Raw genomic sequence first — 14,490 nt, 5'->3', positions numbered from 1 at the left:
GTTTTCATATGATTACATCTGATTTTATTCTTCTTCTTCTAACCTAATATATATATATATATATAAAGATAATTCTATTGTATACTAGTAAATTTTAATTTATAGTGAAATATATTAATTATCTATATTGCCACTTTTACTTTTAATATTTTTTAATGTATGTATGGAAAGTATTGATTTCTAAAATAAAAATCAAAATATTATAGGGAAGTAAAAAAGTAAATAAATATTTTATTATAATATAGTATTTTGTAAATGAAAATATCAATAAAAAAATAAAAAATCTGATACATGTTTCCGCCCGGGATCGAACCGGGGACCTTGTGCGTGTGAAGCACACGTGATAACCACTACACTACGGAAACTACGGTTTAGAGTATTTTTTTTAACAGCTTATACAGTTATAAACTAGTTATTGGAAAACCAAATTCGCTAATGTAATTTTTGTCAAAATTGAGTCCACTGATATCTTTTTCAATACTGATTCCGTTAATATAATTTTTTCCAATAAATTTATGGCATCTATTGCATAAAATAAAAAGATTAAGGTATTCACTGTAGTACGGTCTTCAAATAGTAAATGTAAAATAATGATGCCTTCGGCGTACTTTAATTGTTAATTTGCTTGGTCGATTTTATATTATGTTACGGATAGTTGTTATTCCGACACGGTGTGAATTCAAAGATTCTTTCTCAGGCTATAAAATTTATTCACTTTTTTTTCTTCTGTTTATGCTTTAAAATGTTATATCCTCTGAATTCACATGTGTAATTTAATTGTAAAGTGAAGAACACATTTCATTTTCAATAATCGATTATTTATTTACTGCGTTCATTTTGTGAAATTGTAAGGGATATTAATCCTTTCGGTCCTTGTAATAACTTTCGTGTATTCATATGGAATTTTAGCGATTTTATGGTGAATTAGAGATAAGTTGTTCATTAATATTTTAGCGAGGGATCAGAAGGTTAAAGGTTAATGATGTATTTAACGTATTATTAATATATTTACAAAATTGCAATAAATAATATATCGGAAGATAATGAGCATAAATCTTATACATAAATTATTCCATATCATGTCTATTTTTACACTATTAAGTGTGAAACACATTTATCGATATTATAATAAATTGAGTTACTAACAGTGTTACATACAGTGATATACTATAGAATGTTTATACTATATTTAATACAATGAGTATTGAAATGATTGTTAATAATTCGGACCTTATTTTCTTTAAAACATAAATACCGTTGTATTTATCATATTTATATCTGATACTTATTTACTTATCATACGTATTTTCTTGAGATCTGGGAAACATGCAAATACTATTTTGATTGAGGTTCAATATTCTTGATTTAATGAATATACTATAACTTGAATTTATTTTACGAGTATATAATAAATATTAATTGATAATTGAACGAGAGGATTGAAAAATATACAATGAAACTATACGCATTGACTGTCATATTTGGACTAAGTTACTGATATTTTGCTTTCTGAAAATGATTATTTGTGATACAACATACAAATGCTTGAATATGTTTTCAAATGATAAAAAATGCATGTTTATAATGGATAAACTTTTGTATGTTCAATTAAGTTAATAACATAATAGTTAAATATTGTACAAAAGATAAAAAAATATTGAGTAAATAATAAATGCTAACTGTGGAAAAACAGAGAAAGGACTATTTTTGTTAAAAAAACTCATTTCTTTCTTTTATCGCAGTCGGTGGTTTTTTGTATTATCAATTTATTTCGCTGCCTAGTTACTTTGGTTGTCGGTCGGCTATTGGGTGCAATTTGTTTTAACCCTTGTTGCGAGATTTTCGCTGGACTAGCTGTACGTGGAGGCGTTGGACCTTTTAAAAGAGCTTCGACATCAGCTAGCCGTTTTCTCAAAGTTCTATTTTCACGTTTGTATTTCGCAAGTTCAGAATCTTTATCCAATCTTTCATGACCGGAACTGCTAGTTTCTTCCGCAAAGTGCCTAAACATGAGGTGTAATTTTTCCTCATGTTCTCTTTGCATCAAAACTATTCTTCTCTCTGCTTCTAATTTAGTCTGTTTTAGGGCATTTGTTAATGTCTGTATCTGCCATTCTTGGGACTCTATATGACCTTCTAATTCAGCTGTCTGAACTTCGAGATTTTTAGAACTTTCCTTTAAATCGATTACTTTCAGAAAATACTTATAGAATAAAGTTCTCATTTCACCATCTGAAAGTTTCGCCAACCTCTCCATTAGCATTCTTTCCCCTTTCTCACGTTGTGATTGATTTTCATCGAATCCTTTCCGTCCACAAATCATCTCATTTTTGTGTTCGATCATAGCATCGATCGCCTCAATAGTTTCTCCACATTCTAATAATTTTCGTTCTTCTACAGTAGATAATGTTTTCTCTTTTTGAAACTTTTCATCCAGATCGCATTTCTCATCTACCAAACAATCTCGAGTACGTCGAAGGTTTCGAATTTCATGACGTAGAGCTTCTTTTTCATCTATGTCTGCCGTTCTCTCCAAATCCATGGATTTTTCTTTTAAAACATGATCAAGGTGTGATATTCTCGCACTTACGTCTAACAAATTTTTTTTCTTATCAGAGTAATCGGCTTTTGATTTACTGTTATTTCTTTCATCCTCACTTTCCGATTGCATCTCTTTTAATTTGGAAGCAGTTAAGTTATATTTCTCCTCGAGATCACGTATTTTTTTCTGATCCTCTGCTAATTCCTCTTCTAATTGTTTCTTACGTTCTTCTTCTTTTTTTAGTTGTTTCTTCAATTTCTCCATTTGCTTTTTAGATGTATTTAAAGAACTCTCAAGTTCTAGTACTTTTTTAGCAGAATCACCTGCAATCTGCTTTATCATTTCAATATCCATTAATCTTTTCTCATAATGGATGGCCATGTTCTTATATAATTCAATTTCCTTTTTATGAGCAGATTTTTCCTCTGAGTCTTTATAGATACAAGCATTTTCTGCTTGAGCTAGTTGGCTTCTTGTATTATAATATTCTTCTTCTAATTTACTCCATTTGCGCTGAAATTTTTGTTTTGCACTAGCGCGTGCATCAGAATTTTTTATCATATCTGCAATGAATTTTTCTTTAATTTTAATAGTCGTTTGTAGCTCCTCTATACGTTTATGGGCTCCATCTAAATCTGATTGAATCTTTTTCACTTGAGTTTGTTTTGCCTCATTATTTAATGTCAAAGTTTTTAATTCTTTTATGGGTTCGGGCACTTCTGTTGTTTTCAAAGCATCAATTAATAAATCTGGTGAATTGTCATTATGAATTGCAATATTTTCATTGATGAATGATTCAGGTTCACGATTGTCTAAGATTCTTATACTAGCAAATGCTGATGTTTTATTATCTAATATTTGATTTTGGTTAGATTTAAGGCTATCGTTAAAGGCTAACACTTCGTTACACATTTCAGAACCAGGAAGCATCGAATTCCTCCTAGAATTTGGATTTCTAAGTGGAACAGGTCTAGTTGCAGAGACATAATTATTATTAGTATTCATAGATCTTGTTATAGATGGAATGATTTCTATATTCTTTTCTCTGAACTCATCTCTTTTGGAATCAACTATTTTATCTGTTTCTATTTTAAGTTTATTCATACATTCGTCCAATTTTTCTAAAAAATCTGGATTCTCTGAACTAACATCACTGTGCTCTTCTTCTTCTTCTTCTTCTTCTTCGTCATCATCATTAGTTTCAGACAGTTCACTCTCTGAACTGGATGAACAATTTAAGTCAATCTTTCTTTCCATTTGATGTACGGATTCATCTGTCTTTTCATCAGTTTCAGTTACTTCTTCTATTCTTTCCAATGATCTTCTTGCATTTTCTGTATAGCCTTGCAAACTACCTGTATCATCACTAGCAATGCATTCTTCATACTCTTGTTTCATACAGAGCCATTGTTCAATCTGATCTTGTTCTGTATGAGGTAAAATATTACTTGTCATAAGCTTAGTAAATAGGCCCTCTGCATTTGAAACTAGTTTAGACCATTGAGCTGCTGCAAATTCTAATCTAAATATGTCAGCACTAGAACTGCGCTCTCCTGATGTAGCAGAGGTAATTGTATCGTGCATTTCATCTCCTGTTTGTTCACTTTCTTCTTCTGTAATATGCTGTTGCTCATGATTATTGTGCGGATAGGTTGGCACATTAGTCATATATGGTGCATAACACTGATGATTGTCCAACACCGCTTGATGATGGATCCAAGGTGTATAATGCATCATTTTGGAAATTTTATATTATACGATATAACATAATAAATACAGCTTTATTCTCTCATATGAATAAATGTTTTATAATTTAGTATTGCCACCCCATTCTGTTCTAAAGTATTTTCACTCTTTTATCATTTGAAACATTCAAGTTTCAAATCTACTTCCATCGTTTCTAACCTATTTCAAACTTTTCATGTTCCAAAATTATGTTTAAGGTTTTCACTATTACTGCTACATTTTTTAATATTCTAAGTAGTGTATAGAATTCAGTTGAATATATTCAAACACTCATAGAATATTTTACAAAGTCCTGTATTGAATAATTAACAGAAATGTCTAGCAGAAACTGGTGCCAACTTATAATTAATACACAAGGAAACATATTTGGGATATTATGTACATATACATATTATTATTATATTGGTTTTGAAGTCTGTTATATATATTGTATTATGATATGGAATATGTAAAGTGTAAATTATATAAAAATAATTACAATACGAAAAATAAATGAGATGTTATAAAAATTGCTTTATGAAATGGTTTGTGGAGTAAATCCTCAAAAATTAAATTTACAACTATATAATAAATGTAAGAAAGCTTGTTATAAATTTTTAAATTATAAATGATTTATATAAATATTAATGCCGTTAAACACGTAAAGTTGATATAAATCTTTTTGAATCACTGTTAATTGGTAGCCCTGACACTAGAATTCAATTCATTTGACTTGAAATGCTTAAATATTACTATAATAATCAAATTTGTATTTTTACTTACAAAAGTAATAATGTGTACGTTGAGGCCTGTCTTCTACTCCATGCACTACAGATCTTTGTACTTGTTGATGATCACATTGCACTTTAAAAATCATACCATATTCATGCCACATCAAACGCGGCAAAAGTTCGCACTGCACTACGTATCAAGAAAAATCAAACGACTTTTTAATATTAAATATCCACTTGCCTAATATTTTTATGGCACATATATATGTGCCATATAATCTTTTTGACTCATGAAATTAGAAAACATTTCATAAAAATAATGAAATTATTGTAGAATAGTCATATTTTAGTAAAAGTTATCTATGCACAGAATTAATTTAAATTTTTCGCGCCATTTTCTCCGGTTTCGCTACTGGAATAATACGAGTACGTTGGTTGGTCGCTGGGAAAAGTTGCGACTGAGTCTTGTCAGTCGTATCAGTGTAGTATATACTGTGACAGTTTTCATTAAATTCTGTGTGTTTCTCTACGCTTCTTCTATAAATACGCGTAAAAGGAATTCGGTGTAATGTTCCAAGATAACTAAACATCAAATAGTATGATACATATGGTTCTTTCAGTGTGCAAGCAATCCATTAATACTTTAAACCGTTCAACTATAACCTCTCTATAAGTGAAGACGTCTAAGCGACTCTGAAATCGTAAGATTTTAATTTCGGTAAGAATATTGTTTTACTATCGTTTATTTTCTCTGGAAATTATTTTTGTTGTAAGTATATTTCCATACAACTGTAATTAGAATGTATTGTAGCGTTGATTGCAGTAGCCTTGCTATAATTGTGAAAAATGTACGTCGATGCGTCAAATTTTTACGTCATGTGTGTATTCAATATATTTAAACTGGCAAAATTAATTTATTTATCGCTTAACTTACTTTATATGTATAATGAGATGCTCAGATAACCAAGTCGCACGTATTTTTACATAATTAAAAATTAATTTTCTCAAACACGTTATATATTTTTCCACATCCTAAAAAGTTGTTAACTAGCAACTTCGATGAATTTAGGATATATAACGAAAACTATATGAAATAAATAAATATTGGTATCATCACTGTTGATTTTGTAATACATGTTACGTCTCTGTCTTTCCCCGAAAAGGATTACGTGCAACAACGGAAATTCACACTGAGTCATGTTTAAATTTTTTTACGATAATTATTATGTATTTAAATCTGTAAAAAAAGTTCTAACTACATACCTAACTTTACGATAACTTATACTTCATAACAATTTTAATGTGTGTAGTTGCTTGTGTGTATCGAGTTGATAATAAATGGAATCATTCGAGCTACAATCGAAAAGCAAAGCCACGTAATATGTATTTGGCGGAACAAAGAACATGAATACATACCGGGCCCTAAATTTCTTAGGCACGGCTCGATAAACGAGCGTACTTCGCACTGTCTCTATTACTTAACATCCGTCTAACTTTCTATTCGCACTTTCGCGAATAAATAACTATATTTCGCGTCCATTTATTCACGTTCGTTTGTCTTCAACCGCAATTACACCCGCAATCTTCGACTTTATCTAATTTGTGTTGCAGATTGGGATTAGATTTATTTGGTTTACTATCGAATTATATATACATATCCAGTATAAGTCCTTTTCTTATTTATATATTCGATACTTACAGTATATTTAAATGTCGTTTTAGAAAAAATGGAAAAAAATATTGGATTCGCCAGTGGAAGTACTCAACCCTCGGCTGCTCCACCGTCAGCACCCCCGTCTTATGAGGAAGCTGTTGAAAATGCAGCTCGTATATCTCTCCAACCAAACATTCCACCATATCCAGTAGGATCATCATCTATGCCAATTCCAACTCGTACGTGTCATTTTATTGCTTTTTAGCGCGTTGACTACCACGTTATATGTATGTTTACCAATGGCCGGTGTTTATTTTCTCAGCGGAGACTTACACCGTTAACCGGTTCAGTTCACTGGAGATGTTTAGAATGTTACGATAAGATAAATGTCATCCGTCTAAAAGGTTTCGAACAGCGTAAACGAACACATAAAATTGTTAAATAAAAAATCTTAAAGTAGTAATAAAGTAAAAGTATGCTATTCAATGATAATAATTTTTGTTACAAGATAGTATTTTATAAAACTAGTGTATTGAAACTTTGAAATATTTCAACCTGTTAGGTTGTAACATATTTACATATGGTTGTAAATATATAAAAGTATGACAAACTTATGTTACGATTCAATATTGTGATTTCTAGGGCATAGTGTATAAACGTAATCACGTAATAATCAATATATCAGTAGTAATAAACAGAAACGTTTGATGACACATTGAACGAATAGGAGTTGATTGAAATTTCAGATAATCCGCCGCCGAATCAGACAACGATGCCATATCCACCGAATTATTCAGGATCCAGCGAACCTCCGCCGCAATCGCAGATACCGTATAATGCAAATCCGAATACAGTTCCTCCGCCAGAGTTCCGAGTTGTCTATCAGCCAGTGATTTTTTCCCTGACTCCAAATCCAACAAAAACGACTTGCCCAACGTGTCATGCCAGTATTAAAACCACTACGATATCGGATCATCAACCAAGCGCCCATCTCTGCTGTATCGTGCTTTGCTTACTTGGGTGAGTGTACACATCTACATTTGTTTCTAATATTTGCTTCGTTGCTTACGCTATTGAAATTAATGCTCGCATTGCCTTACTTACTTTTAATTTATTTCTCAATTAACATCCTACTTGTGTTATGTCACGATAATTTCTATAAAAATGCAATTTCTTTAGAAAATATGTCATATCACTAATACTTGCGATCATTTTCTAAATCTAAATGTCACCAAGAATATACTATATGTAAGAATATATTGCTGTTTTTTGTTCTGCGATTGCTCAAGATTCACAGATATCGTTTTATGGGTATAGCATGCAGATTTCTGATTGAATTCAGATTAAATTTTCAAATGCAAGCGACTTTTGTCTATACATTGGCATGAAGGTTTTGCATCAGCTTTTAAGGATTAGCTTTTGTTCATTTATGGAATATGTTGGTTTTGTGTTGGTGTATGAGTTTGTCTGTTAGATCCTAGTAAATCAATTCTCACCGATGTCCTTTCAAATTTCAGGTGTTGCCTTTGCTCGTGTCTGCCATACTGTATGAGTAGCTTCATGAGTGTTCACCACTTTTGTCCGAAATGTAAAAATTATATTGGTACATGGAAGGGTTGAGCAGACCGCGATACACGTATACTTATATATCGTTACGCGGTCTTCTATGTAATCAGATACAGTGTAACATTATGAGGACTAGACGATATTCCCTGCTTGTCGCGTATTACGTTAAGAGAAAGAGCTATTCGACGAGATTGTCATAGGTCATATTACAAGATAACTATATATGTGACGCTTATTCTTTACGAGATAAGATATGAATGCATTCTATTATGTGTGATAGACTCGACAATTGTAGATTCCATGTTGATTTATATACAAGATGATCGAGCGTGTGCGTGTGGAATTTATAGATAGTGTGCGATAATATTATAAAGATATTTTCGAGCGTTGAACCTGTGAGCAGTATTGTTCTCACTTGCATTTGTCATATTCCATATAGTCTTAGTGACTTTTTTAGAAATGATGAGTGAGAGAGAGGGAGAGAGAGATAGGAATAAATAGATAGATAGAAAGAGAGAGAGAGAGAGAGAGAGAGAGAGAGAGAGAGAGAGAAAGAGAGAGAAATGCATCTGGAATGCAGAAGAGGTAATGTCTCCCCTGTTTATGCTAAAGATCTTATTTCTTTCAATGTGTTTCACTTTAGCGAATAAGAGAGAAGGGAACGATTAATTGAGAATTGAGAGTGAGTAAAGGCAGATCGTTTCATCTCCTGTATGCAATAATGTTCGCGTATTTTTATTCTTGTATTTTATTGGTGCTTCCGGAACTTTAAGTGAAATTAATTCCTGAATATTATGTAGATATATAAACTATCATATATATTTTTATGCAGATTGCAAAAGAATTTGCACGAGAAGTATCAGAATTACATTAGCGACGAGAATAATCACAAGAGAATTTTGGTTCGTCTGTTTTTGTTTTCGGTTTTGTTCTTTGTACAAATAATTTATATCGAATATTAGATAGTCACTTCCAGAAAAAGACTCTTGCGTAAAGGGAAATTCTAAATAAAATTGATGATTTCCTGAATATCTTCGAACATTCATTGATATTCCAGAGAGACAATACTGGATACAATATTCCAAGTTATTGCGATTCACGTACTGTTTGATGTTCCACGTGTTTAAGATTATCACTCAAGCGTTTCTATGATTCCATTTATAAGCACTACTGTTTTGTTCTTTTTATATACCATATCTATGTCCTCTGACTTAACTATGACGATATTATGTCGCAAATAACGTCAATGTTATTGATTTGGTTTTACGTGCGATTCACACGGCCAATTTTTTAGCATTTTAATATATATATATATATGTATATATACATATACAGGTATTTTAATGTATGACATTTTTCTTGTACGTGTTTAACATAATAAATTATACTTTAGTTTTCAAATGGTATATGTTATATAGGAAAGTGTAAATGTAACCAAATGTGACTGTAAGTATATAGAATATGACAGAGTACAGTCACGCAGTTATAAATAAATAATAAAATGCTTTATAATTGTCGTTTATTTAATTTTTATAGGCATACAAGATATCGAACGAGTTAGAGTATATATTTCATTTTTAATGAAAAAGGTTGATTTATATTTTAGTAGTTGAAAAAATTTAAGTATACTACATAACAATTTTCTTCATTGTTCTTCGGGAAGATATCGACTCGAGCAGAAAATGTTTCTCCCTATACACAGATTTGATGGACAATTAATATTCCGTTTTCACCGTTCTACGTAATCGACGTTACAAAATTCCTACAAATAATATTGCAGTATCGTTTTAACGGTACGGTTAACTCGTTTATTGTTATTCAAGAGCACTTATTCGTTATGTGCACGTATTATACTATCAACAACTTAAACATACTTTTAGACATTTGCAATGCTATTGAAAATTTGTATATTTTATGATAAAAACGACAAGGAAGCTGAGGTTGTTGATTCGTTCGAATAAGAAAAATTCAGAAATAAAATGTTCAATTGGTGCGATATCGTACTATAATGAATTCCTATGAGAAATACGTGAAATCAACACGTCAGCTTCCTTAAGTGTCTGTCTATTTCTCCTAAAAGTTCTATACGAGAGTTTCTAACAAATCACCATGAGGAAGAAATTGTTGTTGAGCCACAGAAGAATACTCCATGTCGATTGGTTTGGTGTTGTCACGAAGTGCTGGGGCCTCGCAAAGAATAATAAACGTGCCAACGATCGAAGCTATTGTGAAGATCCACAGAAAAAGTCTATCAAGAACCATTGCTACGAAACCCCAGTCCTGATCTTCCTGTGGAACAAAAAAAAAAAAAAAAAAGAGAAGATTGTATATTTCAGAACCTTCTCTTTCTTCATCTAACATATACATACGTACCGCATTAAACTCGTCTTGCCGTTGTATGTGATGTTGAATGAACATCACATTGTGCAAAGCTTTCTCAAGTTCGAAAGGATACTTCTTCCTAGGAGTTACGTCGCTCAGAGACTCATCCAATCCGGACATCACCGTAGGAAGTCCATTATACCCACCGATACCACCAAGAAATCTGTTATGCGCAGACGTTGTATGCAATCCATTACATCCTGAAAAAATTATCCTCTTACACATGCTCTTTTCGTTTCCTTTACTTGATTAAGGACCAAACAATAAAATAATATCGAAAAGGTACGTAAATGCAATGTTATTGAAAGATATAAATAAAGTAAAATACAGTATAAATAAAATATTATTTCAGCAGGTGACAAATAATTTAACCGAATAATAGACATACCCTAAAAATTCATTGCACAAATCAAAAGTATAAAAAGAGGATATTCTTAATTTTGGTTTGGTGGTTTGCAAGCATTTATGCAGAGGCTGAGAATCTGCGCTATAGATACTTCAATTTTTCAAATTTCGTAAAATGATAGGACCTAGATGAAGGAAGAAATGGTAACGAAAAAATATAAACAAATTCTTGTGACTGTTGTTCGTAACCACAATATTAAAAAAAACAGAGTTTAACGATATACAAAAACGATTAAACAAAAAAAGAATGGAAATGGGATGGCGAGTTGGTAAACGTTGGTCCTTAATGACTTAATAGAACAGAAAATTTACGGTATCTACCGCCGATCCGTTGGTGGCGAGCGGAATCCGGTGAAGAGACTATTGAAGAAGATTGCACGGCAGCCGCTACCGCAGCGTTGAATTTGCTTTTCTTACCGGATTTTCCTCTGCCGTGTATTTTATGCGCGGCAAGATCGTTGAGAAGATCATCGGGTACTCTCATTAAAAGGAGTTTCGGTAATCTTCTTATGAAAATCTTCCTCACCCACGGTGCCATTTTATGAGTGCTCGGTTTACGATAGTGAACGTTTAGTATAATGATCGTTATAACTACCGAAAGACCGACTAGAATCATCGTAAAAAGTAAGTATTTGCCTAACAACGGTAGCGCTAGCGACGTGGATGGTATGATTTCTGATATCAAGAGGAAAAACATTGTCTGCGATAGGAGAATATTAATGCAGAGGGCGATTTTTTCGCCAGAGTCGGCAGGCAGGTAAAATGCGAGCACCGACAAGTAAGAGATGCTTACGCAGGGCACGATTAGATTCACCGTATAGAACAGCGTTTTTCGACGTAGAGTGATATTAAAGAAAATGTCAGGATAGGGTTCGTCGCAGCAGGGATAATACTTCTTGTGTCGTTCCGCTGGAACTCCCAATATATCCCATTCGACGCTGGGGTAATACTCGCGAAGATCGATGCCAACTTCGACTTTGTCTCCCGTGTTTTGATTAATGTGTTTCAAGTCGATCTGAACGTGGTATCGAGAAATCAGAAAAATTATTTAGTTACAACTATCAGCCTTTAGCGTAGTCATTTACCTGGATACCGTCATAGGTCCATGAACCGAATTTCATGAAGCAAGTTTGCTGATCGAATGGAAAGTATCGGACGTCTATCTCGCAGGAGGATTTAAAAATTGCTGGAGGTGTCCAAAGGACTTTCCCAGTGTAATGAAGAATAGCTTTTGTCATCGTAGTCACGCCGTACTCTCCGTCCGCACTGAAAGTGATCATGATTTTAATTTCATCTTGGCGAGGCTTGGTAATGCGAAAAGCTCGAGATAAGGTTGGTTCATCTTACGTACTTGTTGTAAAGTACAATGTCCGGAAGCCATATGTGCTCGCTAGGTACATAGAGTTCAGTGACACCTCCGTATTCTGCTGGATCCCACTGGAATTTGTGGTCTTGCCATTCCTGGGCAAAGTTCGTCTTTATTAAGCAACGTACATACTTGGCAAATAGTTGTTTAAACTATTCAAGACTTACGTGTTCGAGCCAAACGTTCGTCGTGAGAATTTGATCCTTCAAATTCTGTAAATTTTTAATGTTATTGCGTTACTTTAAAATTGTATTTGATAAATGTTCGTTGGTGTTCAAAAACCAGGTTTCTTTTTTACATGAAATCGATTATATGAAAGGATCACGTACGAGATCTATGAGTTGGGACAGACGAAGTCCTAGTTTAACGACTACGGTGTCATTGTTATTAGAAACGGGGCGAATTAGTCGATTGTAATTCGACAGCAAATCGTCGTACAGCCTTTTTGCATCGGGATTGCTGTAGCATATCCTTGCAGAGAGGATCAAGATGATTGCCTGCAGTATCATTTCGAGTGAATGTTTCTTGGCTAGTTTCGGTACTCGAGTCCAATTGGCATCCTGTTTGTTATATAAAAGTTACAAACAATTATAATCCGACAGTTAATCGTATAACAAATACTCGTCGCTGACTTAAACTCAATGATCTATCTGTAGATTATATATGTGTAGCTCGATTATATATGTAAAATACATGTATATATGCATCGCTGCTTCGCGAAATTATAAACCTGTTGCGCTAATTGCTGTTTGTTTGTATTATTTTTCTATGAAAATTAGCTGCAGTTAATAAATTGGGTGTTTTAATATTTGATACGTTATTTCGGGTCAACGTTCTAATATACGGACAGTCATACTTTGCAACATCTACAATCGCGTTGTCAGTGCAAGTCTCATTTTGAGATAATCACACGTTTCAGCCGTGTATGTTCTTAATTGGCTATAAATTAACATCATAAATTTACTTCCAGTTTCTCAGAATAATCGAACGTGAAAGAGGCTTAAGACAAAGTGTCTCATGAAATTAATTTAAACCACAAAGTAACATAAATAGTTGCGGAAAGATACGTTAAATTTACAGCAAACAATTCACATTATCTTATCCGTTAATCGAGTACAAAAAATTAGAAACAAAGAAACCTATAAAAGTGTATCTATCGATCTATAAAAATCGATGCTTCTTCATCTATCGATGTTTACGAGAAAGTTGAGCGAAAAATTACGTACTTGCGATTGCCGTTTGTTTCAGCCTGCTCGAGCGCTCTTCTTAAAAGATTTCCTCTCGTGTTTCACGATTTTCATAATCTAGCGCGGTTTCTTCGAATTGTTGGATGAGTGCGATGACCGGCAATCAGGAATGCGACGAGGAGCCGATCGGTCTCGCATTACTGACGCGTCCCGTTTCATTCGCGAAAAGCCGGACGAGCGCAGAACAGAAATGACATTCTGTACGGCCAATGGACCACTGGATGATGTTACGTGCATCTCAGATTTTCTGGGATCAATACACCATTGCGCATGCACCAGTGTGGCAGAGGGTGCTTGCGCGTTTTCACCGTCGCCTGACGCGCAAGTTCTGTTCGTTGCACTCGACAGTAGAAAAAGAGGCGCACGTCCGCCGGTTCTGCACGATCTCTCCGCCTCCTCGATGCTCCTCCGCCCTTTCGAATCGCTCTTTCTTCGTTCTCTGCTTCGAAATTTTTCTATCTTTTTTACGCCCGTTTCCACCTATCGCACGATCACCGGGTCAATCGGTAAATAATCGCAGCGCGAAATCAATGTTATCAATCTTCGAAACGAATTCGATTTTTCGAATACGAGGAAAGCGGTTTGATCACTGGAAATACGTAAATTGTTCCGACTATATTATCAAAGCGGTATTTTAGCCTCTGGAAGTCTGTTAGTGGATCGAACAACAGAATAGAATTGACCTAGTATTCACCTCTTGTCAACCAGCCAAAGAAAAATTCTTTCCCGGTTTGCCAATTTACCTAATTTAGTTTACAAAGGTAGACGAACGATGGAAATGAATTTGGGTCTAGGTTAAGATGATGCTTGAAAGGTTTTTAATTTTTATTCTTTGGTTTTCTTATAAAAAATGAATTTTATCGGTATCTATC

General features: G+C 33.5%; 3 protein-coding genes and 1 non-coding gene across 6 annotated transcripts; 1 reads left to right on the top strand and 3 right to left on the bottom strand.

Moving 5' to 3' along the window:
* Positions 1-292: 292 nt before the first annotated feature.
* Trnav-cac lies at positions 293-365 on the bottom strand. Its single transcript has one exon. It is a non-coding gene; the product is annotated as a tRNA-Val (tRNA).
* Positions 366-801: 436 nt separating this feature from the next.
* LOC122570995 (kinesin-like protein costa) lies at positions 802-4,644 on the bottom strand. The gene has a single exon (XM_043734116.1). It carries the CDS (start codon positions 4,277-4,279, stop codon positions 1,721-1,723), a length of 2,559 nt encoding a protein of 852 aa, XP_043590051.1. The 5' UTR covers positions 4,280-4,644; the 3' UTR covers positions 802-1,720.
* Positions 4,645-5,443: 799 nt separating this feature from the next.
* On the top strand, positions 5,444-9,730 carry LOC122570997 (lipopolysaccharide-induced tumor necrosis factor-alpha factor homolog). The gene is made up of 4 exons (XM_043734120.1): positions 5,444-5,716; positions 6,721-6,891; positions 7,399-7,672; positions 8,170-9,730. The coding sequence occupies exons 2-4, from the start codon at positions 6,726-6,728 to the stop codon at positions 8,270-8,272; spliced, it is 543 nt and encodes a 180-aa protein (XP_043590055.1). The 5' UTR covers positions 5,444-5,716; positions 6,721-6,725; the 3' UTR covers positions 8,273-9,730.
* On the bottom strand, positions 9,721-13,852 carry LOC122570996 (acetylcholine receptor subunit alpha-L1). 3 transcript variants are annotated; one of them, XM_043734119.1, is made up of 9 exons: positions 13,598-13,852; positions 12,701-12,931; positions 12,539-12,583; positions 12,357-12,466; positions 12,091-12,271; positions 11,318-12,020; positions 10,592-10,800; positions 10,327-10,507; positions 9,721-9,980 (listed from the first exon to the last, which is right to left on the bottom strand). In XM_043734119.1, exons 2-9 carry the CDS (start codon positions 12,878-12,880, stop codon positions 9,970-9,972), a joined length of 1,620 nt encoding a protein of 539 aa, XP_043590054.1. In that variant the 5' UTR covers positions 12,881-12,931; positions 13,598-13,852; the 3' UTR covers positions 9,721-9,969. The 3 variants fall into 3 exon arrangements, with proteins under 3 accessions (XP_043590054.1, XP_043590052.1, XP_043590053.1); XM_043734117.1 differs by having other exon boundaries at positions 9,721-10,507; positions 13,598-13,851; XM_043734118.1 differs by having other exon boundaries at positions 9,721-10,507; positions 11,327-12,020; positions 13,598-13,851.
* Positions 13,853-14,490: the final 638 nt, after the last annotated feature.

Source organism: Bombus pyrosoma, linkage group LG9 (genome assembly GCF_014825855.1).
Source record: "Bombus pyrosoma isolate SC7728 linkage group LG9, ASM1482585v1, whole genome shotgun sequence".
Taxonomy (NCBI): Eukaryota; Metazoa; Arthropoda; class Insecta; order Hymenoptera; family Apidae; genus Bombus; species Bombus pyrosoma.
The sequence above is the reverse complement of the archived record's forward strand: the minus strand, read 5'-3'. Positions and strand labels throughout refer to the sequence as shown.